The following is a 23,856-nucleotide window of genomic DNA, read 5'->3' on the forward strand; positions in this document are numbered from 1 at the left end:
GGAAGACTGGTGAGGACAGCGACCTGCAACTTGCATAAACTGCAACCTGTGACTTGCATAACTGCGACTTGCAATTATGAAAGTCACAGGTATGCAAGTTGCAGGTCGTTCTCCTCCAGGATATATATAGTGCGCCCTCTATTGGAAATAGCACATACAACTGTTCTCACACAAATACCAAGAAAAGACATGAGGCACGTAAATATTAGATTTATTCAAATCTTCACAGCACATTTGATTATCTTCCTAGGGGGACCTTATGACACCCTAGTGTACAGTGTAATCAGTAATCACCTGCAGTTACTTTCCTGTGGAAAATATCTATTTCTGTACATCACTAAATCTCTTATTTACTTTAACAATGTTACGACAGTCTCAGTTACCCAGACTCCCTCTGATTTCTACTGCCTACAGAGTCAGAGGAATACAGCGTTAACGATTGTAAGGTAAGATGGCAACTGTCACTGAACTCAGAGTTTCTCACCAGATAAAAATGATCTCTCATTTTCATTTTCATCAACTTTCTACACATTTCATGGAAATTGTGGTATAATTTTTTTTCAACATTGTCTTTGTTAGAAGATTTTTGAGTAGTATGTAAGGTATGCTGTGACGGGGTGGCCTCACACATCAGTCAACCCTCCCACAGTGAGAGGAGGCCAGTGAGGGTCGAGAACACGACAAATCTTACAGTCTAATTAACGAGTTGCCACAATGTGATTTCACTACAGAGATTGTGTTGTGGGTCGGTCAGCCACTGTGCAGACATCTTGTCCCAATCACAGACACTGTATTCCCCAGGGTTGGCAAAAGCCAGAGGAGTCTGGGTAATCAAGACATAGTGATGTCAACCAATCCTAAGGTTACATAACTACAAACGTTGAAAGCACCACTAGAAAATTGATGTATACAGAATTACATCTATATCCAAGTTTCTAAAATTGTTGATATAACTATGTAACATGGGCAGGACAAATTGTAGTCTGTAAGATATGCCAAACATCGTAAACCACAGGCCTCATACAGCTAAAATGATGTAGGCTTGGAGTTTCACTCATGCAACATGACATTTATTACACACACCCTCACACAACTTCTAATGCAAAAGAAACAATAATTTAGGTGCCATGCACAGTGGGGATGTAGTCAAGTTGAAATGTTGATTATCAGTTAGAAAATAAACAATTGAAGCCATTAAAATCATCAAGTTCATGTGTAATGTTTTCATTAGAAGCCTGTTTTTACTGCACTGTGAAAGAATAGCAATGCTTTCAGTGTTCAATGTGATTGGGCAAAGGATCCTGCTGTGTTTATTGTGTCTCTGTTATTGTTAGTCTAGAGTTGAAATATGTCTATTTTTCTGTCACAAAACATAATGATAATGTCCCATAAGTGAAACACCAAGCCTACATCATTTTAGCTGTAATGTCCCATGAGTGAAACACCAAGCCTACATCATTTTAGCTGTAATGTCCCATGAGTGAAATACCAAGCCTACATCATTTTAGCTGTAATGTCCCATGAGTGAAGCACCACGCTTACAACATTTTTATAACGGCACCGTCCAAAGTACCCACACAGAGGTTAGGGTTAGGGTTAGGTCATACGTCATTGCTACAGCAGAAATATGTGTTCTGTCTTGTGAGAATGGATACACATCACTACCAGCAAGCCACTCACACAAGCCCTCAGCACTAGCCATGGTTTAGAAGCCTTATAAGGCTTAAACAACACAACATATCTTACAGTGGTTTAGAAGCCTGATAGGACTTAAACAACACAACATATCTTACAGTGGTTTAGAAGTCTGATAGGACTGAACATCACAACGTATCTTACAGTGGTTTAGAAGTCTGATAGGGCTGAACAACACAACATATCTTACAGTGGTTTAGAAGTCTGATAGGGCTGAACAACACAACATATCTTACAGTGGTTTAGAAATCTGATAGGGCTGAACAACACAATGTATCTTACAGTGGTTTAGAAGTCTGATAGGGCTGAACAACACAACATATCTTACAGTGGTTTAGAAGTCTGATAGGGCTGAACAACACAACATATCTTACAGTGGTTTAGAAGTCTGATAGGGCTGAACAACACAACATATCTTACAGTGGTTTAGAAGTCTGATAGGGCTCAAACAACACAATGTATCTTAGTCTCGACAAAATGGTGACAATATTTGTAAACTTCACAGAAAACAAGCTCACAATAAACACAAAAATTACAATTCAAGATTTCTAATTATTTTTTTAAACAATAACATTACATCACATCCAGCATTTTAATGCTTCATACTTTTTATACAACAATTTACAAAACACAAAATCTTTTAAAGGCATTTTGACAAGAAAACAAAACAATCATCACAAATTTGTTTGAAAATACAACAAAATAATTACACAGACTTGTATCATTTTTCAATGAAAGTCGTCTCAAAACATTGCATGACCAGACTCGTTTCATCCTGAACATCCGTGAGTTTGTTTTATCCGACATCAGCTTTTCAAATACATAGCGCCCTCTAGTGTCAGCAATCTAAAATTACTTCCTTTTTTAAAGAGCCTGTCCATCTAGTGACAGCTAGGCAGTGATCAGACCTAGAAATACTGGAAACCAATGTATTTATTTTTTTCCTGATATCTGTATTTTTAAATAAATGTCATGAAAATTCACTGAAACTTTCCCTTGTATGTTTTCTTCAACACATGAAATAAATTTACAATCAACAAGAGCAGATTACGGCCAAAATACTGTTTTCATGCAACTAATATTGTATACCATTAGTTACTGAGGGGAGGGTGAAATACTACACCGGCAAATAAAGTTTCGGCTAACTAAGCTAGACACAAACTAAAAATGTTGTCTGATGTTGTAGATAGTGGTAGCTCTTCTGTGCAGATAGAATAATCCTGGAATCAAGATGATGTATGGGGGACAAACCTCGCTATTAGAAATTCTACCCTGCTATAATATCGGTATAGTATAATTCAACCCACATCCATTTAATAGCTTATATCAACATGTCACAACATTGGTTTTAGTTTGTGTCAATCTTAGTAAGTCGAAACCAAGGTTTCCACTGTTGTAAATTCAGTTAACAAGCTAAAAGGTGTTTCTCTTTTACACATGCCAACTCTATTATAACTTTGGTAATCAAGCCTTCGGTTTAAGATAGATGCAAACTAAATCTATTGTTCTTCAATGTGGTAGATTACAACAAGTGGGTGATAGCGGTTTCTCTGTTGTGTGATTATAATCACCCTGTGATCAAGATAGTGTAAACATTGGAAGTCCCAAAACAAGTACACTGCAAGTTCCTGGAACTCTGTCAATAAAACTCTGCAATGCCTCCCTACTGAGACTATAATTAAACCAACATCCATTCAATAGCTTATCAATGTTGTATCAACATGTTGCAACAATAGTTTTAGTTTGTCGTTATCTTAGTAAACCAAAAGCTCAATTACCAGAGTGATATCTGCCATTCTTGGGGGTAAATAAAAACTCACAAAACAAATTATTAAATCATGCAAACAAGTTATACACTGAAATTAAATTTCTCATTTCATGCAACAAAATCTTCTCAAATGTACTCAATTTTAATTCCAAAATGGCTTCAAGTGACAAAATCATTTTAAAAGTATCGGATTCAAAATGGCAGCCAACTTGTTCACTAAATGTTAAAACTTCTTCTGAAATTTGTTTTGATTCTCGCAAAATACAACACGTATAAAGCAGGCAGATATTGTCACAGATTTAGAAATCAAATTCTGCTTAAACACAGATTGGCAGTTTCAAGAATTGAGAAATATGTCCGGCCTTGAAATTAGCATTATTTTACTACAAACCGGCCATCTTTGATTTATAGCCACAGTTAAATACAAACCATTTTATATGCAATACATTTCTTTCAAATGCTCTCCTATTTTAACAAAAGAGGGCAGTAAACAACAAGATTTGACAACTTTCAAATCTGAAATATATTCACAACGTACAATAACATGTAGTATTTTCTATAGAAATTACATTTCTAACAAATTCACCATTCTGCCTTGGTGTAATATGGTGTACATGAATTTGAATACATTTATCACTGTACATTTGAACTTTGAACTTTCCAGCACTTGTATAGTTTTAAACTATCCAGCAAATCTGAGATGAAACATCATCACATTTTCTCGTTTCTGATTTTTATATCTTAAAAATATTTTTGCAAATAAACTTAAATCAAATATGGCACAGAGAAATCCCTCCATCTAAATTCATTTTTATCACCTACGTTTCTTTCCTTTGATTATTTTTTTTTTATTTCTGTGTTTTCAGTCTATGTTCAAAGTGACTAAATTGCTACTGGCTAGCTTGACATTTAAAACAAAGTAATTTGACCATTAGATCACAATCATGTGATATTGTGAGCAAATCATGTGACTATCAGCTGATTCATGGTTAGCCAATGAAAGTAGTTTATAAGTCACAGACACTGACATCATCTCCAAAGTTTAGGTAGGTCCCTAAATATCCAGAAATTAATATGACCTGACATCTTTGCATCATGACTATCAGATGACAATCATGTGACATTGTGACTAGGTCATGTGACTATCAGCTGCTTCATGGTTAGCCAATGAAAGTACTTTTTGAGTTTGTCAAAGGCACTGATATCCTCTCCTCCAAAGTTTAGGTAGGTCCCTAGATATCCAGACTCATTATATAAATTGCCAAAAAAACAAAAGATTACAGAGTTTGGCCACTAGGCGTGCTGTTGTATATAATAACTACTAAAATACAGGGTCATTCTAGTGAAGAATATGGTGCCCTCCTTTGGTCACACGAAATCGCTACACATTAGTGATACATTACATTTACTTGGAGGGTACACTATAAAGTATTTGGTTGTCTGGAATATCTTATAGTACGACATTTACTAAAACTTTGGCAAAGAGTGACAGTGCCATGATAACAATATATGGATATAAAGCCTGTAATGTTATGATTTAGCACCAATGATTGTCATATTCATTGTATGTTTTACATTAGCACATCGATTTGTAAGTTGGTCTATAAATCAGAATAGGGCAAAGATATATATGCCAATATGGTTGGACAGATGCTACATTTTCACCAGTTTACATTAATTGATAGAGTTGAACAGAGGTTAATGTGTGCACCTGTGTGTGTGTGTGCGTGTGTGTGTGTGTGTGTGTGTGTACATTATATATATATATATATATATATGTGTGTGTGTGTGTGTGTGTGTGTGTATGTATGTGTGTGTGCATGTTTGTGTGTGTGTACATTATATATATATATGTATGTGTGTGTGCATGTGTGTGTGTGTGTGTGTGCTTGTGTGTGTGCACTCTCAAAATGTAACCATAACGAAATGGCCAGGTTGATTATCCTGAGGATGGCACTGTCACTACCGACAGACACAAGAAATGCAAACTTAAACCCCAATATTTGAATCCCATGGTCTTGGAGTACAACTCTCCAATCAGTGGAGCTAGATTTAATGAGACAATTTTGTTGTTTAGGATAATCTTTTTCTAGAGCTCTGCCAAAAAACTGTTTTCCGCACCCAAATAATTACAATCCAAATGCAACAATGGTCTTCCATGGAAAGCTTCCAACTGGTACTATTACTAATATATATTGTGTACATATATATTTTTTTGTTGACCCAGTGATGCTCTGTTAACAGGGGTAAAGCTAGTCCGAACTTTAGGAAAACCCTTGAGTTGAGTTTTGTTGAGACCATTCAGTTCTCATTTGTCTGTATTGTATACATACTTATAACCTTTGAAGTTTGATTAAAAATAACGTTAAAGTGGCCATATGAATGAGAATTTGATATTTATTTTGGATTTTTAATTTATAAAACAATTTTATCATGGCTTCCTACTTGAAAAATCAATGTGAAACAACATATGTTAAGTCCTTGTTGGCAACTCACTAAATTGCAAAAGATTAATAAAATGTGTAAAATCTTTGTACGTACAATAACAAACTTTGTACACATTTGTTTAGCATTTTGCGATGTAATAACTTACAAATACAGTCTTTGTCAATGTTGTTTCACATTGATCTTTCAAGTAGAAAGCAATGGTAAAATTATTTTAAAAATTTAAAATCCAAACTAAATACCTAATCCTAATCCATATGACCACTGAAATACACATAATGGATATTAATGCCCCTAAATACTAATTACTGACCAGCACTTTGTGACTGGGGAGAACCTAAAAGTCATAACTTGTCTTATTCTGATCTATAAACCAACTTCCTGGTAAATGTTTACCCGATAATAAATTGTCTTTTAATTGTATCTATTGTGTTGTATACCTAAAATATATTCTCCGACACCAACATAGTAAACGCCTTGCGCGATACCAAATAGCGGTGCGATGACTAAAACACGACATCCTCCACCTTTAAAGAACGCCGTCCATCCTTCCTGTTTCCACACTTTGACGGCACAGTCTCGTATACCGGTATACGTCGTATCACCCGACGCCTGTTTTAGTAGTTGTAATCGTGTTTTTATAACTGTAAATAACAACAGTAAAAGAATTTAATGCAAATTAAAGAAATTAGGCCAAAAAAAGGAAAAGAATTGTTTCTGGTCAGGACATTTTGTCTAAAGTGGTGCAAGGACGCAAATTCTTTTTTTTTTAAATTTTTTAAACATGTTACTCAATCTACTATTTATGACAGTTACTCTTCTTTTTATTTAGTACTTTAGAGCAAGAGTGTATGTGGGGCAGATGTCATTTGCTTGTTCATGATTGGCTCTGCAGTTGTCTTCACTGAAGTAGGGAGGGTTATTTTTTGTGTTTCCCCCTTCATGTTCACCTTCATGTTTTTACATTGCATCGATTGTAGTGGTGTGACCGCTACAGTTTTCTTCATGGTTTATATCATATATAAATAATGAGTTGATGTTACACTTGTGAATGATCGTTTAGGGGGAGGGGGTTTTGTCCTTAATGAACGATGTTCGTTTATTGAGCTTGTGCGACATTGTGAGATCATTGGTTTATACAATAATTTACTCTAAAACAGAACACATCGAAAGATGTGTCAGTCTGTGGTAACAAAACAAACAGCCAAGGCAGCAGTGTTCAAGACCACATTAACTTATGGTCCGTTGATTCATGTTGGTACAACCTTCGATGTCTTCGGTTTTAGAGTAAGATTTACAATGCACTTATTGGTCAGAAGGGTATGTACATCTGATTGTTTGAAACTGGCTTGAGCATGTCAATGATATCACATGGGAATCCATGATTGCATGAATGAAGAGACATATCCCATTCCTCTAGCCCCTTCTGGGCTGTACTTGTTAGGGTTAAAATGATAAGTGACTTACCATCAAATGGGTTGACACTGATAGAAGCAATGCTACCAGCTATACAACCTGAGATAAACGAATGTAGAAAACTAGCCCTGCCTCCGTCTGCTGTTTTACCCTGTAATTAAAAGAAAATTACTGTAAACCTGGAAATGTTTGCGAAAGACTTATTTTCACTTATTTCAGTTGAAAACAAAAATGCCCTCTTGTATGTGAATACAATGTACCAGTCTGGTAATTAGTAAAAATAAGTAGTGACTAAAATGCCTTCTTGTACGTAAACACAATGTACCAGTCTGGTAATTAGTAAAAATAAATAGTGACTAAAATGCCTTCTTGTACATGAACACAATGTACCAATCTGGCAATTAGTAAACATAAGTAGTGACTAAAATGCCTTCTTGTACATGAACACAATGTACCAGTCTGGTAATTAGTAAAAATAAGTAGTGACTAAAATGCCTTCTTGTACCTGAACACAGTGTACCAGTCTGGTAATTAGTAAAAATAACTAGTTCTTAAAAAATATGAGAAATAAAATTATTCAAATTTGCCATCAACTGATCTCTGTAGGGAATTCAGAGTAAGCAAACAAGTGAGTTATCCAATTACCTACACCTGAAAATATGTCAGACTTCAAGGGTCTTGTCGTTACTTGTATTCAAAGGGGAATACCACCCCAGGAGAACACAGGCATTTTCATGAACTTTGGGTTCTGGAGTATATTGTATATTCATGACACAAAGAGCCTATCACCTTCAGTGCAAATGTCATGAATATTCATTGTTCAACCGTTGCATAAACATTTCTGCAAACTCCCATGATGCAATGTGGCCCACAGCAAAGATCCCCAAATGGTAACAACTTCAACTTGATGTTTCTTTGAAATGACGTGTAATGTAGGTGATGTAAAACCTTGGAATGACTCTCCAGAACCCATAGTTTATGAAAATGTAGCTTATATCCTGAAGTGGCATGCCCCTTTATCTCAAATTGACAAGGTCCGGCCCTAAGTGGCATGCCCCTTTATCTCAAATTGACAAGGTCCGGCCCTAAGTGGCATGCCCCTTTATCTCAAATTGACAAGGTCTGGCCATAAGTGGCATGTCCCTTTATCTCAAATTGACATGGTCTGGCCCTAAGTGGCATGCCCCTTTATCTCAAACTGACAAGGTCCGGCCCTAAGTGGCATGTCCCCTTTATCTCAAACTGACAATGTCTGGCCCTAAGTGGCATGCCCCTTTATCTCAAATTGACAAGGTCCGGCCCTAAGTGGGATGCCCCTTTATCTCAAATTGACAAGGTCCGCCCCTAAGTGGCATGCCCCTTTATCTCAAATTGACAAGGTCCGGCCCTAAGTGACATGCCCCTTTATCTCAAATTGACAAGGTCCGGCCCTAAGTGACATGCCCCTTTATCTAAAACTGACAAGGTCCGGCCCTAAGTGACATGCCCCTTTATCTCAAATTGACAAGGTCCGGCCCTAAGTGACATGCCCCTTTATCTAAAACTGACAAGGTCCGGCCCTAAGTGGCATGCCCCTTTATCTCAAATTGACAAGGTCCGGCCCTAAGTGGCATGCCCCTTTATCTCAAATTGACATGGTCTGGCCCTAAGTGGCATGCCCCTTTATCTCAAATTGACAAGGTCCGGCCCTAAGTGGCATGCCCCTTTATCTCAAATTGACATGGTCTGGCCCTAAGTGGCATGCCCCTTTATCTCAAATTGACAAGGTCCGGCCCTAAGTGGCATGCCCCTTTATCTCAAATTGACATTTTGTAGAGTCTATGGTTTATCTTAGCTGAAAGAAGGGATATTATATATTATCCTTACCAGAGCATTAAGGTGAGCAAATACTGGGAAGTAAATCATAGAGAATGGAATGTCTCGAAGCAACGTAGCACCATAGCCACGATACAGTCCTAGAAAACCTTTCTGTTTCATTAGATTTTGGGATATCTGCAGTGCTGATTTTGGTGCCCCTGTTGCAACGCTTGCTGAGTAATTTCTAGTCTGTCCTACGTTGACCGCTGCCTCTGCCGCTGCAGCACCCGGGGACATTTTATTTTTTTGAGCTGGAATGGAAATAAGAAGTATATTAGTATTTCTAAATCATGCTTCATTACCCCCCGCCAGACGTAGTCCAGCACAGGGGGCTTATAGATTGGGCTCTGTCCATGCGTCTGTGTGTCCAGAGTAATTTCTCGGATATTCATTGACCGATTTATTTCGAACTTAAAGTAAATGGATAATGAACTATGACTTACATATGCACGTCAATTTGCTTTGGGATATGATGCAGTTTAGCCAACTTAGAGCCAAACATTTTTTTGTCAAAAAATATGATTTCTGGTAAAAAACTTAAATTCCAAAACTACTGGGCAGATTGTTTGCTTTCGATAACATGGTTTCAGAAAATAGGGTAAGTAGGTCAGAATTTCATTTTAATTTACAATTTATTTTTCGAATCACTTCAACCCAGAGACAAGTTACTTGTTGGTCACAAAACTTCCGTAACAGTTGGTGAGGTGTAAAAGAAGTAAATAAAGACAATTATGTGATTCAGAAGTAGACAAACACAATATACAGACTGTACTTTTATAGGCTGAAATGATATCGTTTCTTTCTGGAATGTGATTTTTTTTTAAAAACTAACCAAAGATACTTTGGCAAGAAAATCTACTGAAAAAATAGAAGTAACTTTCATAATTTTACCTTTTTCGAATGTAAAAAATGTTTTGGGTCGGCGGCTTAAACTAGAGTCAGTCGGGTTTTTGAAAACACATTAATTTATTTTTTCTTCTTCAGCCTTATTTCAAATTTGATGTTTCTACCAAAACTAATTTCTATGCTACAGAAATGCTTACGTGTCACCTATGGGCCCCTTGTAAAGTGACAGGTGATATTTCTGTGATCAGAATTTATGGTTTCTCATTCAGCTTATAAAAATAGTGTCGGTTTGATAAGTTATAGTCAAATGAGGTTGTACATGTACAGTAGCGTTCTGTTGACATAATTTAGACCTGAAAGTTCAGTAGAGTGTGGTATTTATGCTTGTGGTAAACTTTACTCCAACAGACCTCATGCGAACAATTTTCAATTATTTGAAAGGATTTTAAATTTGATTTACTATGTTTTACTATGATCACCATGGAATATTCCATTGCAAGACAGGGAAGAAGCCTTAAAGGCTTAGATAATCCCTCTTTTTTGTTCTTCTGCTGATGAAGTCTAATTTTAAAGTCACAGTGTCTTGGTTTGAATAACATATTCAGGTAAGTCATTCCAGTGAGATATAGTCTGCCGAGTGAAGAAATATTTCCTGATGTCCAATCTGACTACATGGATTTGGCAAATTTGATGTGTCTACAGATATATTCTCGACCAAGTCCCTTATAGCACTTTGGTTTACAGATTAAATATATAATATTCATAAATCCTTTCCTCACCTTGTCTACCTGCATCCTGCAGTTGGATTTTAAGCATTTCCATTGGTGTAGTAATGATCACCTGACAAAGACCAGCGCCCCCACCAGCTATCATCTCTCGATATAACGGAAGGGTTTTACTGAAGGAAATAAATTACAAACATACATTTCAAGCAATTTTAATTGTAAGTTGTCCTAAAGAGGTAAATGTGCAATTGTAATTATAAAATTAATGAATAATTATGTAGTATATGTGTAGCTGTTGTTTCTATTCATTACATATGTACCAGAGATTACTTTCACCAGTGCACACGGCACACTAGTGGTATTTGTACTGCAGTGTAATACCGAAAACATTATTGCATACATTATACCTGCATGTAAATGATATGCAAATGAGGATGCGATAGTTCAGTCTACACTGTCATTCTTACGGAAATTTGATGTTTTAGATGAATGTAATAATAACAGAACCCCATGCCACGTGAGTTCCAGTGTGGGTACTCAGGGGTATTTACACTCATGATTGCAGTGTTTTCTGCTTGAAAGTACTGCTGCAGAGAACACTGCAAATACCCTTGAATACGCCACACTTGCACTCGTGCATCATGGGGTTCTGTCAAAGACTGGGTTTGGTTTTCTTTTAAGAATACATAAGGTACATTACATCATGTACCAGCCATTTAGAACAAATAATATGGAATATATACTCTGGTCATTTGACGTCCAACAACGTGCGTCTATGTCATGACAACACATGTCTACATCACTTGTTCTGCTGTTTTCGGAATTAGTTATTAGAAATAGTTTCAAAACTTTAGTTATTTAAGCATCTTTACTCACCTGTCTGTTTTGAGTATATACCTAAAGAAGTCATTTCCTACTAGTTTTATTGCCTTCTCTGGTGTTATAAGAGTTATGTTTACACCAATACCTGAAAATAAAATAATATTTCCCATTTGATAATTGACAGATAATGTAAGAATTAATACAGAACAGAATTGTAGATACTAGCAATACCCATAAACATAACTTGTGTAAGGCTTGCTTATTATTTTTACAGCATATATGCAAATTTCATATCTGTATATATATTTCCAGATCTACATATACATATATCTCCTAGCTGGTCCCATTAAAGAGAGGAACACCACTCCAGGAAATAGAGACACTTTCATAAACTATGCCGGGTTCTCGAGAGTCATTTCATGATTTCACGTCACCTACAATCACTTGTAATTTCAGAGAAACATCAAGTTGATCTTGCGGTTTTATAGGGTGTCTTTGCTGTGGGCCACAACCAGATTAAAATCTGATGTAGGTGTTGGCTAATCATTCATTTTTATTTTACTTGATTCTGTATTTTTGCTTGAATTGACATTTGTGATACAAGTACATGTTTACGTTTTTGTCTTGATCGTTGAGGCGGTGATCAAGACGAAAATGTACACATGTATCACAAAGGTCAATTCAAGCAAATATACAAACTCAGAGGTAAAATAACAATGAATAATTAGCCGACATCTACATTGGATTTTAATCAGATTCCTATGGGCCACTACATTATAGGAATCAGCACAGGAATAATATATTCATGGTTGCACAATGAATATTCATGACTCCTGAGTGTATATTCACTAACAGTATAAAACATCTCATGAATATTCATTGTTCAACCATGAATAATTATTTCTGCTGACTCCCATGATGCAATGGCCCATAGCAAAGACACCCTATAAAGGCACAAGATCAACTTGATGTTTCTATGAAATTGTAAATAATTGTAGGTGATGTAACACCATGAAATGACTGTCCAGAACCTATAATTTATGAAAATGTCTCTATTTTCTAGAGTGGCGGTCCCCTTTAAACCCAAAAATTATGCAAAATAAGTCTGCTAGCCTAAAATGTACCAGAGTGTTTGATTCATAAATTCCTGTTTACAGAAGCGAAGGGAATTAAATTCTGATCAATAATATAGATTTTTAATCATCATCACACGACTACATCTTTCACTAGGACCAATCAAAGTAATTACTAGTACGATCCTTTTAGCTTAACCTTTGAAAGAGATTTTATTTCCCAAAGGACAAATATTCAATTTCCTGTACACAGGCATTTTCTATCTCGGTTGTTAATGGTACATTTGAAAGCAGTACTTGTTGTAATATTACTAACAATGTAAAGACATGCATTAGTGTAATCCGCTCTGATTGCCAGCAAATACCAGGCTGTCCCAAAGGAATGATGTATTTTACTATCCATTGATTTCATCTGATATAACATTCTGTCATTTCTTCATTTCTATAGTACTAATATTGAGTCTAATTATTCAAATTTAAGCAATCATTTGAATAGAAAGTTTTATTTTTGGCATTTCTTAACAACCAGGTTTAATTTTAAGCAATACCACGTTGTTGTATATAAATGATTTCTTAACTGTTTATATTGCTAACATTGTATTTAATTATTCAAATTTAACCTATCATTTAAAGGAAAAATTTTAATTTTGGCATTTCTCAACAATCTGGTTTGATTTCAAGCAATACCATGTTGTTGTATATAGTGATATATTTCAATATCTCTGCTATAATGTACCAATATCATTACTTAATTTCCATGTTGTTAACACTGTCTAATTATGCAAATTTAAACTATCAAATTGAATGGATAGTAGCTATCATTTCAATGGACAGTTTCAGTTTCAGTTTTTCTTAGCACTGGTTTGATTAAGCGTAAGCAAATACCATATTGTTACATAGGAATAATGGATCTGCTATAATGTACTGGTATCCCTTCCTAATTTCTACATTGTTAACATTGAGAGCAAATTAATCAAATTTCATCTGAGAGAAAATATCCTCTTTAATGATCTGCCTTGACTATAAGCAATTACCAAGTTGTCTAAGAAGAATTACTCTCCAGTACGTATGGGTATTATTAATTATGTCACTCATTGTCTTTGCCATTGCTGGCCTAATTTCTTAATTACAATATTGTTGACACTTTGTTTTATCATTTCACTCTTATGACTGAATGAAAGGGTTCCCATTTCTGTTTGTTCATTTTTTAAGTCTCACTTAATAACTCCAAACATTCCCATAGGAACTAATCTTAATCTCCTGACAAAACATTGGCTTAATTTGGTGAATGCCTAGACTCTCTCACAGTCCTCGGAACTTCGCATAAATAGCTAAAACTTGGGTTGTTTTGCATGTACAGGTATCTACTGCATAATTGTACAAACAACCCAAGTTTTAGCTATTTATGCGAAGCCTCGAAGACTGTGAGAGAGTCTAGTGAAAGCCCACCCATATTAAACAATTTTATCAAATCAGTTGCATCTTGCTCAAGGACAAAAAGGTATTTTAATTACTAAACTTTGGGTTCAGGAGAGTAATTTTATGATATCACATCACATCAATTTCACACAATTGCCAAGATACACCTTTAGAAGTTTAAATTCTTTTTCATCTCCCATTTGCTAACAGTGGTCCACTCTTGTCTCATGGGGCTGAGCAGATATATGTATTAGATGAACACTAAATATTCATGGCTATTCATCTCAAGGTAATAAGCACTTAGGAGTCATGAATATTGAATTGAAAATGAAATTAAGTTTATTTCCTGGAGTGGCATTCCCCTTTAGAATTTGTTAAATAAAAACAAAATATGTAATATGTGACTCCCCAAGGCCATTTGGTGCTTAAAAAATATGTCAGTGATTCTTTAATTAATCATAGTATAATGATGATAATAATCTTTATTTATACTGGATAGTTCTTTAAGTACATAAACACTTGTCTCCCAAGAAGTCCAGCGAGGGCCATCCCTCATGGGTTCAGCGTTAATGCAGGAGGAAACCGGAGTACCCGGGGAAAACCTGCGTTAGGTAGAGTCAAACTGAACAACATTCTTCTTACTTACAGCATTATAAATTTAATCAAACCCTGAATGGGGTTCGAACCCAGACAGCAGTGGTAAGAGGCGAGTGGCTTAACCACTCGGCCACCAACAGCTGTTATACAGGATGTTAATACAGCAACAGTATTTAAAGAGTTAGTTTGTTCGGCGACATGTAGTTGTTTCTGATTTATCCAAAAAACAAATATCTATTTAAATTATAAGTAATGAAAATTTCTACTCAGAGAGTCAACATTTTCTCGGAATTGAGTCCCAAATGTTCACTAACGTCTCATCAGCATTGTCAGAGCTATACTACAATGGAATATTACTACATGTCTTGGGAAAGACGCATGAAATGAGCTTGAGAGAAACGAAAATTTGGGATTTGCTTGAAGAAATTATTTGACTCTGTGAGTAGAAAGTTTCATTACCAAGTATGAATCCAGAGTCCATAAACATTCGAAGATATCTACTGCCTGGAAGGCAGATCCTAGAGTAGATTTTTTAAACCAATCTTGTACATATTAGCCTCATACCTTTATACAGTCCTCTGAGGCCTTCAGCTCTGAAAACTTTGACGAAACAGTCTGCCCTGTAATAAGAATACAATAGTTTGTAAGTTCCTCAAATATACAAAATTATTACATTTTGTGCATCTTTGTATAAATTATCCTTATAATAACAAGGACTAATGTGTTCACAAGGGTATACAAGCAGACATGTGCATGAAAATTTTAGTGCACACACAAAGACACACACACACACACTCACTCAGTCACACGCACACACACACACACACACTCCACACTCCCCTCCACACACATAAACACATCCGTCAGCCCATCAAAACAAACACACCCATCACAACATGCACACAGACAGACACACAGACAGACAGACAGACACACACACACACACACACACACACACACACACACACACACACACACACACACACACACATCATCATCATCATCATCACATGCATAAAGTCCTATACCATAGATATGCTAAACAACAAAACCTGCTCTGCATCAATAGTTGAACAATGAATGGGGTGGGCGGAGGGTGGCATCCTGCATGGGTATAGTGGGGTAGGTGTGGGGCACAGCATATGCCTTCAAGATCATACATGCTTCAGTTCTACTTACATGTTGTTGTACATACGGACGCCATCTTTAATTTGTTGATTTTGTAATCTTGTCTTGACCAAATCAATAGGAAATACACAAGTCACACCTACAATGCCAGCAACACCACCATTGATGCATTTTGCTGGCAAACTGCAAAGGAAAAAAAATATTTAAAAAATTACCTTACCTGACAAAAACATTGAAATGTTTGAGTCCAATGTATCAAACTTGGTGCAACACAGTTGGGACTAAAATTGTATGTATTTAGTGTGTGTAGTTTCAGGCGATTGATAAGTAATATTAATTATATACAAAAAGTCATGTATCTTACGTTAACTCTTCCTTCCATTCTGCCCATAAAACGTTTTTCAATCTTAACTCTCACTCACTTACACACTTCTCTCTACATCCTTCAATTTTTTTCAAATTCTTTCTCTGTATCCTTTCATTTTGTTAGTAGTTCTGTGTCCGCACCTGGAGCTCTTTGGAGAACGGGCGCATTGTAAATTCACTTTACTATCATTATCATCATAATATTATGATATTAAATTTTTAGTGCTAAAAAGCAGAAAACCGGGGGTTCAATTTTAATATAAATTAATTGAGCCATTTTATACATAGTCAGGATGCAAATGTGGTAAATCGTAACGATACTGATAGGAACTAGACCAGTTTATACACTCTGGATGTCAACGTGGTAAATCATAACGATACCGATAGGAACTAGACAAGTTTACACACTCTGGATGCCAACGTGGTAAATCGTAACGATACTGTATAGGAACTAGACAAGTTTACACACTCTGGATGCCAACGTGGTAAATCGTAACGATATCGTATAGGAACTAGACAAGTTTATACGGTCTGGATGCCAACGTTGTAAATCGTGACGATACCGTATAGGAACTAGACAAGTTTATACGGTCTGGATGCCAACGTTGTAAATCGTAACGATACCGTATAGGAACTAGACAAGTTTACACGGTCTGGATGCCAATATGGTAAATCGTAACGATACCGTATAGGAACTAGACAAGTTTATATGGTCTGGATGCCAACATTGTAAATCGTAACGATACCGTATAGGAACTAGACAAGTTTACACAGTCTGGATGCCAACATGGTAAATCGTAACGATATCGTATAGGAACTAGACAAGTTTACACGGTCTGGATGCCAACATGGTAAATCGTAACGATATCGTATAGGAACTAGACAAGTTTACACGGTCTGGATGCCAACATGGTAAATCGTAACGATACCGTATAGGAACTAGACAAGTTTACACGGTCTGGATGCCAACATGGTAAATCGTAATGATACTGTATAGGAACTAGACAAGTTTACACACTCTGGATGCCAACATGGTAAATCGTAACGATACCGTATAGGAACTAGACAAGTTTAATAATATACATGTTGAAGTATATTTACTTGTTGATGGTATCTACCCCTGGGGGTGGGGGTACAGTGTATACCTATACTATAGATACAAATTAATGTATACAGGTGTATGCCATTGCCACCCAAAGGGGTCACTTTTTCATGAAAAAATCTCTAACATTGGTCGACTTTTCGACAGAAGATGCTCAAATCTTGATATCGATAACATGGTAAACATCTTCATGTTTTAGAAATACCGTCACAGAAATGGACTGTAGGATATGTCACGCCGATGTCCCCCCCCCCCCCTCCCACTAACAAAAACATTGATGTTTGCCCAGGCAATCTCTCTATAGATATTCAATCAAGTTAATGATATTCCATCACAACTGATAATTTCACATCTCAACTCTTACCAAGTAAACTTTGACCCTTAGATTACCCAGACATGTGTGCATGTCCAACTGATGAGCTATTTATACTACAATGTAGTTATCTTCTATGTGTGGTATTAAAGCCTGGTGGCAGCCTGATCAACCAATGTATATAGCTTGTTGGTGTAAGTTTGTGTGTGAAACCACGAGTGTAATCAGAAGGTGTAAATTATACTACAATGGAGTTATACCTACCCCCCCCCCCCCACAATGTTCAGACAGGGGTGTGTCGACAAAGTTCAAAACATCGACCCATGTATTAATCCAAAAAACAAACCCATTGTTAGGATTTCCAGTCATAATCATTCAGTCCATTACTTCATTCTGATCCTAAAATGTGGTTCATTGTCCTTTGCTAAATCATAACTGCCATTAAATGTTGCGTCCTATGGACAATGTATTAGGTCTAAACTTTCATCTCTTTTTTTTTTTTTAAAACTGTAATGGTCTAAAATGGGGTATTGGTTTTTGGTCAAAGTGGGTCTAAAATGGGCCTGGGGTTTCCAGCACTGGCCATACACCACTACCAGAGCTCACCACTGGTACTGCCCCCAGGGGTGACCCCCCCCCCCAGGGGTGACCATACTTAATTCTACATGTGTGTTTCTCATGACCCCAATTGATTACATATTTTTCCAATCTGGCAATAGTTTTTTTTAAAAACGGCACCCTCTACAGCAGGAATAGAAAGAAGCCATAGCTTCACTGATTGTAAGATGGTGACACCGCGAGTGTGTATCTGAGCAAAAATTATTGAGTACAGCTGAAAATCAGTTAACTTTAAGTTTCCTTCTAACTTTAATTGATATATTTCTAAGTAGACCACTGAAGTACGATTGTTATTTGAATGTATTACCAACATGTAAACATTCAAGTATTTCAACATTTAAATTTTTTTTTTTTTAAATTTTAACCGATTGACTGACTGATAATTTTCAAGGTGTAACAATGAGTAACATAGAATTAATTATGGCCTGGATGTACTTTGGTTCAATGAATTCATGTACTTACATACATGCGGGTAATGCATGAACATTTGCTGGTATTCTCATGAATTTAACCTTTATCCTATACACATGTACAGGCACGCACCATACAATGTAGATTGGTATAGTTCTACTAATACTATACAATCAAGTTATTTTGCTCGTTTTGTTAAACATAAATATCTTTTGTTCTCTACATGTAACATATCAAGAACCTATTACTACAATCTTTCACCTATCTGGACATACCCAGATGCTCCGCAAAAGTCTGAGATGGCAGAGCTCAAAATTAACTACTTTCTTTTGGTAGTCGTAGTGGGCTACCAATTTCAGCAATTGGTAGCCCAAGTATTGTGACCTGTAGTCCCATATTCCTGAACTGAAAACAGATTTCCTCTATTGGAAATATGTGTGTTAATACTTTGACGTCCATAAATCTTCTATCTTCATCGCATAATCAGTGGTAGTCTGAGTGGGCTACCAGATACAAATTATGGTAGCCCCATGACAAGAATTGATAGTCTGTGGACACAGGACTACTGTTAATTTCGAGCCCTGGATGGCCAAGACAGAAATGACGTTCTAAAGAAATTCCTACATTATTGGCAGGTCATGTGGTCGGGGACTCAGTTCAGGTTGTACACTAGTGAACAAGTGTGCAAATTTTATCCAGCATTATTGCGTTCAAACTTAACTACAACTCAAATAACCTGGCTAGAAAAGTCTATATACTAGGTATATGTCGTAACGATTGAATTTACATTTTTATCAAATTGTTTAACGCAAAGTTCCAATTACAAAATAGCTATTTCACCTTAAAATTAACAAATAGTCCTTTTACTTGATAAAAAATTTCTATAAATATTGTCATATTTCATATTTTAAGCTTCATGTACGTTGAAATCAAGTACTGTAACAGTGTTGTTAATTGTTGCTATGGTTTCTAATTTTTAACTTAGTCGATATTGGTATATACATATTAAAATACTTTTACTCACTGCTTGGTCAAAAAGACACCCAATTTAATGTATATTGACAATGGCAGCCATATGACTTGAAATAAAATCATCTCGCTCAACAAAAATCTTACTCAACATTGCTACATTTCATTGTCTAATTCTAAAAATCTTACCAACATTGCTACTGTTGTCTGGCAACAACTCTTACTAACATTGCTACATTTTATTGTCTGGCAACAAAAATCTTACTAACATTGCTACATTTTATTGTCTGGCAACAAAAATCTTACCAACATTGCTACATTTTATTGTCTGGCAACAAAAATCTTACTATTAACATTGCTACATTTTATTGTCTGGCAACAAAAATCTGACTTACCTTGCTACATTTTATCATCAGACTCTAAAAATCTTACCAACATTGCTACATTTTATCATCAGACTCTAAAAATCTTACCAACATTGCTACATTTTATCATCTGGCAACAAAAATCTTACTAACATTGCTACATTTTATCATCTGGCAACAAAAATCTTAATACCATTGCTACATTTTATCGTCTGACTCTAAAAATCTTACTAACATTGCTACATTTTACCTTCTGACTCTAATGTATACATTTTCCAGGCATGCCAATGGATTATTATGTAACAATTTTAGTACTAGACAATAACTTACATGTACAAAAGATTTTTTTCAAGCCAGACGATAAAATTTAGTATTGTTAGTAAGATATCAGTCGAACCAGACGATAATTTCTCTCAACTTATTACTTGCTTCCATCGTATTTTTTGTGACCTGCACATAATATATACATTTTGATGACCCTAAACATGCTTTCATAAAATTGTACCAGTTTAGAGTCGGACGCCATTTTGGTAAAAATTTATAAATTTATAAAGCACTTTCCTTTAAAAAAAAAAAAGACAGAAAAGGAATGAAACCCACCTCAAATCAGTCATTCCTCTAACGTATCTTCTCCTTCTTCTCAATTTCTTTGTAAGCTGACAAATATGATAATCTTTCTTCCTAGGCTTGGTTACGATCTTAAAAGAGAAATTTCTCCTACATCTGACAAAGGGCTGAGAAATGTTGCTGTCAAGTTGTTGATGATTTCACCGGCAGTATGTAATCCCAATGACGAGGTGATGTGTCCCTCTTCTTGTATCACAGCAAACACTCCCTTACCTGTGACGATGAAATAGAAAGATTGCAGTGAAAATACTGGTGGAAGATAAGCAGATTCCATTTCAATAAGGGGACACAGCTATGTAAATGATCCCTTACCTGTAAAAAGATTAACTAAGTTAAAGGGTCGCAAGCTGAGCTTACACATGTATGGTAGTTCATACTGCATATTATGTACAATGTACATGTATAAGATACTTGCAGTATTGTACTTACTGGAACACACTTAGCCACAACTTACAATTAACTGAACTCAAACCTGGTATCGAGATACAATTTAGTAAACGATCAAATAACGTAATTTATAATATGTATCAAAAAAATTCAAGAAATCCCTACTATGCAATCAACTGTTTTAACAACACCAGAAGACATCACCATAATAGCAATAATAATAATAATGTTATAGAAGGCATGCATCGACATTCAAATTATTTGAAAATATGAGAATGAATCTTCATGGACTCTTACTTACATGTAGTAATGAAATTTAGAGAGTCAAAATTTAAAAATAGTTGAAATTCAGGTTATCTTCACTTTCATGAGTAAAACGCTTATATAAACTTAGCTGACAATACAACCTAATAGTAAAAAGTGGCACAAGCTAACATAGAGCTTGCACCCCTTTTGAGGTTGTAATATAATACTGGTGGAAGAACATTCCATTTCAATAAGGGGCACAGTTATAATATGTGTTCCCCTACATGTAATAATGATATAGTTTAGCTTGTAGTGAAAATACTGGCAAATATTCAGAATGTTCCATTTTAAGAAGGGGAACACTGGTCTGGTATATATAAATGACCCGCTACCTTACAGGGAATAATGATATACCAGTAGTTTAGGTTGTACTGAACATATTGGCAAAGATTCAGAATGTTCCATTTTATGAAGGGGAACACAGGTATATAGAAATGATTCCATGCCTGTACTAATGATATTAATTCAAATTATAAAGAAAATGCTGGCTGCAGATTAAGGACATTCCATTTCAATAGAGGGGAGGTGGATATATGTACTTAATGATGTGCAGGAATCTGAATGAGACTGGCTGGCTCTTTCTATTTTGGAAAGGGGATGCGCATGTATAGTCTTGGTAGAATAACCATATGAGATGGTATGATAATAATAATGTATAAATGTATACAGGACTTGAAATTAACTTTTCTCTAAATTATGCAGTCCTAGTGGGCTACCAATTGTAGGACTTGGTACCTCAAGGATAATGACCAGTAGTTCGACTTCCATATTCCTGATCTCAAAATAGAATTCCTCTTTTGGAAATATATGTGTTATTAAAATACTTCATGTCTGTAAATCTTCCATCCTTAAATCATCACATAATCAGTGGTAGTCTGAACAGGCTACCAGCTACAAATGATGGTAGTCCCATGACAAGAATTGGCAGTCTGTGGACATGGAACTACTGTTAATTTTGAGTCCCGATATTTCATATTTCTGTTAGTATACTGCAAGAAAAATCTACCCGTCTTCTACAGGTATTACAACAAGGTACCCATCAAAATTATCACAAGATTAATAAAAGTGGATGGTACATGTATTTTTACATTCCTAAGTTCAAAGGACTGTCAAGAATAATGGGGCTTATGAAATATGATTAATATAATTCAATAAATCGATAAACCCTTTTTAAAAATTATTTGCAAATAAAAAGGTTATAATTAGCAAGTTATACAATTTAAAAATCAACAATTTTATTCATCTACATGTATGATGTAGTAACTGGTAGTGACAAAGCCCCCTTAGGTCACTCATATTTTCCATGGCTGAACGAAGACAAATATCTGGGAATAGTATCTGAGTGTAGCCTGAAAGATTCAATTGCTGTACATAAGTGGACCAATGACTAGACATTTCATTTTCAGACTACGTACGTCTAGTGGCGCTACCCTGCATTGAATCTCAAAATCTCTCCTTACACTGTTACAGGTACAGGGATCATGAGATGAATGGATGCTATGTTACGTATATAGCATCTGTAGACCAGCATTGACATGGCAAACACCAATTTTGTAAAGATGCAGTAATTACAAAAATATACATCAAGTTATATCTAAGATCAGTTATTCACACTGCAATATTACATATCTACAGAATTCCACTGGCGGACATCACATACATAGTGTACTTACCACTTGACAAGTAGAAGCAAATAGATTATTTAAGCTCACTGACTGTGAAGGCACACAAGTATATCACCATCAATCAGGCAAAGTGTGCATACATTATACATATGTGTCTGTATTCAGACAAATAAATTACATACAGGCAGACATATCAACATGAAATAACATGATATACCATAATGCTAATGTGACATTTCAAGGCTGTGGTATCATACTAGCCTAAGACATTTACTGTGGGGGGGGGGGGGGGGGGGGTGCTCCGAATATGGACAAAGTTCATCCAGATTGCATGGTAGTTGGGTTAGAGATAACCAGCTGTGTGGTTGTTACATACAGGTTGGAACCCTTACTACTAGTATAGTGTTACTACTAGTAAATGGTTCAAATCTTGCCCATGGACTTTAAACCATTCAGAACCAAATGATGGACATTTGAACCTGACACTTGCAGATTATTAGCCAACCACTCTGAACATTTGAAAATTATTACAAATGTAAACTCAACCTACATTGTAAGTTCACTTAGTCTGGGTGCAAACTGTTGTTTCTAAACCACAGTTGTGAGTGGACATTTAATTTTAACGATAATGTATAGGAACTAGACTAAAGTTCACTATAACTACACTTTAGTTGGTGGTACAGACTGAGTGGAACTTTAGACTTTTGATTTATACCTTGGCTTTGGACTATGTCAGTTAAGATCAAATCTTAGAATGACCCTGGTAGCAATATTAGTTTTGGTGCTATCAAAGTTTCTGTAAATAAATCAAAATGAAGGGTGAAACATTTCAGGAATGTTCCATAAATTTTGATATCCAGTAACACCATATGGGAACCTGCACCAGTTAACCTTACTCAGTGTCTCCACTTAGGGTGGGAAAAGGGTGGTAAGTACATAAAGAATGGTAAGAACGTAAAATCTACCAGAGGTGGGG

The 23,856-nt window shown here is 35.8% G+C and overlaps 1 protein-coding gene across 1 annotated transcript in view; it reads right to left on the reverse strand.

Moving 5' to 3' along the window:
- Positions 1-6,117: 6,117 nt before the first annotated feature.
- Positions 6,118-23,856, reverse strand: part of LOC144452892 (mitochondrial glutamate carrier 2-like) — a 30,676-nt gene continuing 12,937 nt past the window's right edge. The window contains exons 2-9 of the mRNA XM_078144095.1: positions 20,536-20,770; positions 15,843-15,974; positions 15,228-15,283; positions 11,629-11,719; positions 10,807-10,925; positions 9,191-9,432; positions 7,376-7,475; positions 6,118-6,552 (exon numbers count right to left, since the gene is read on the reverse strand). Of these exons, the coding sequence (XP_078000221.1) occupies positions 6,323-6,552; positions 7,376-7,475; positions 9,191-9,432; positions 10,807-10,925; positions 11,629-11,719; positions 15,228-15,283; positions 15,843-15,974; positions 20,536-20,549 (984 nt within the window). The 5' untranslated portion in view covers positions 20,550-20,770 and the 3' untranslated portion in view covers positions 6,118-6,322. The remainder of the gene's footprint in view (positions 6,553-7,375; positions 7,476-9,190; positions 9,433-10,806; positions 10,926-11,628; positions 11,720-15,227; positions 15,284-15,842; positions 15,975-20,535; positions 20,771-23,856) is intronic.

Source organism: Glandiceps talaboti, chromosome 23 (genome assembly GCF_964340395.1).
Source record: "Glandiceps talaboti chromosome 23, keGlaTala1.1, whole genome shotgun sequence".
Taxonomy (NCBI): domain Eukaryota; kingdom Metazoa; phylum Hemichordata; class Enteropneusta; family Spengelidae; genus Glandiceps; species Glandiceps talaboti.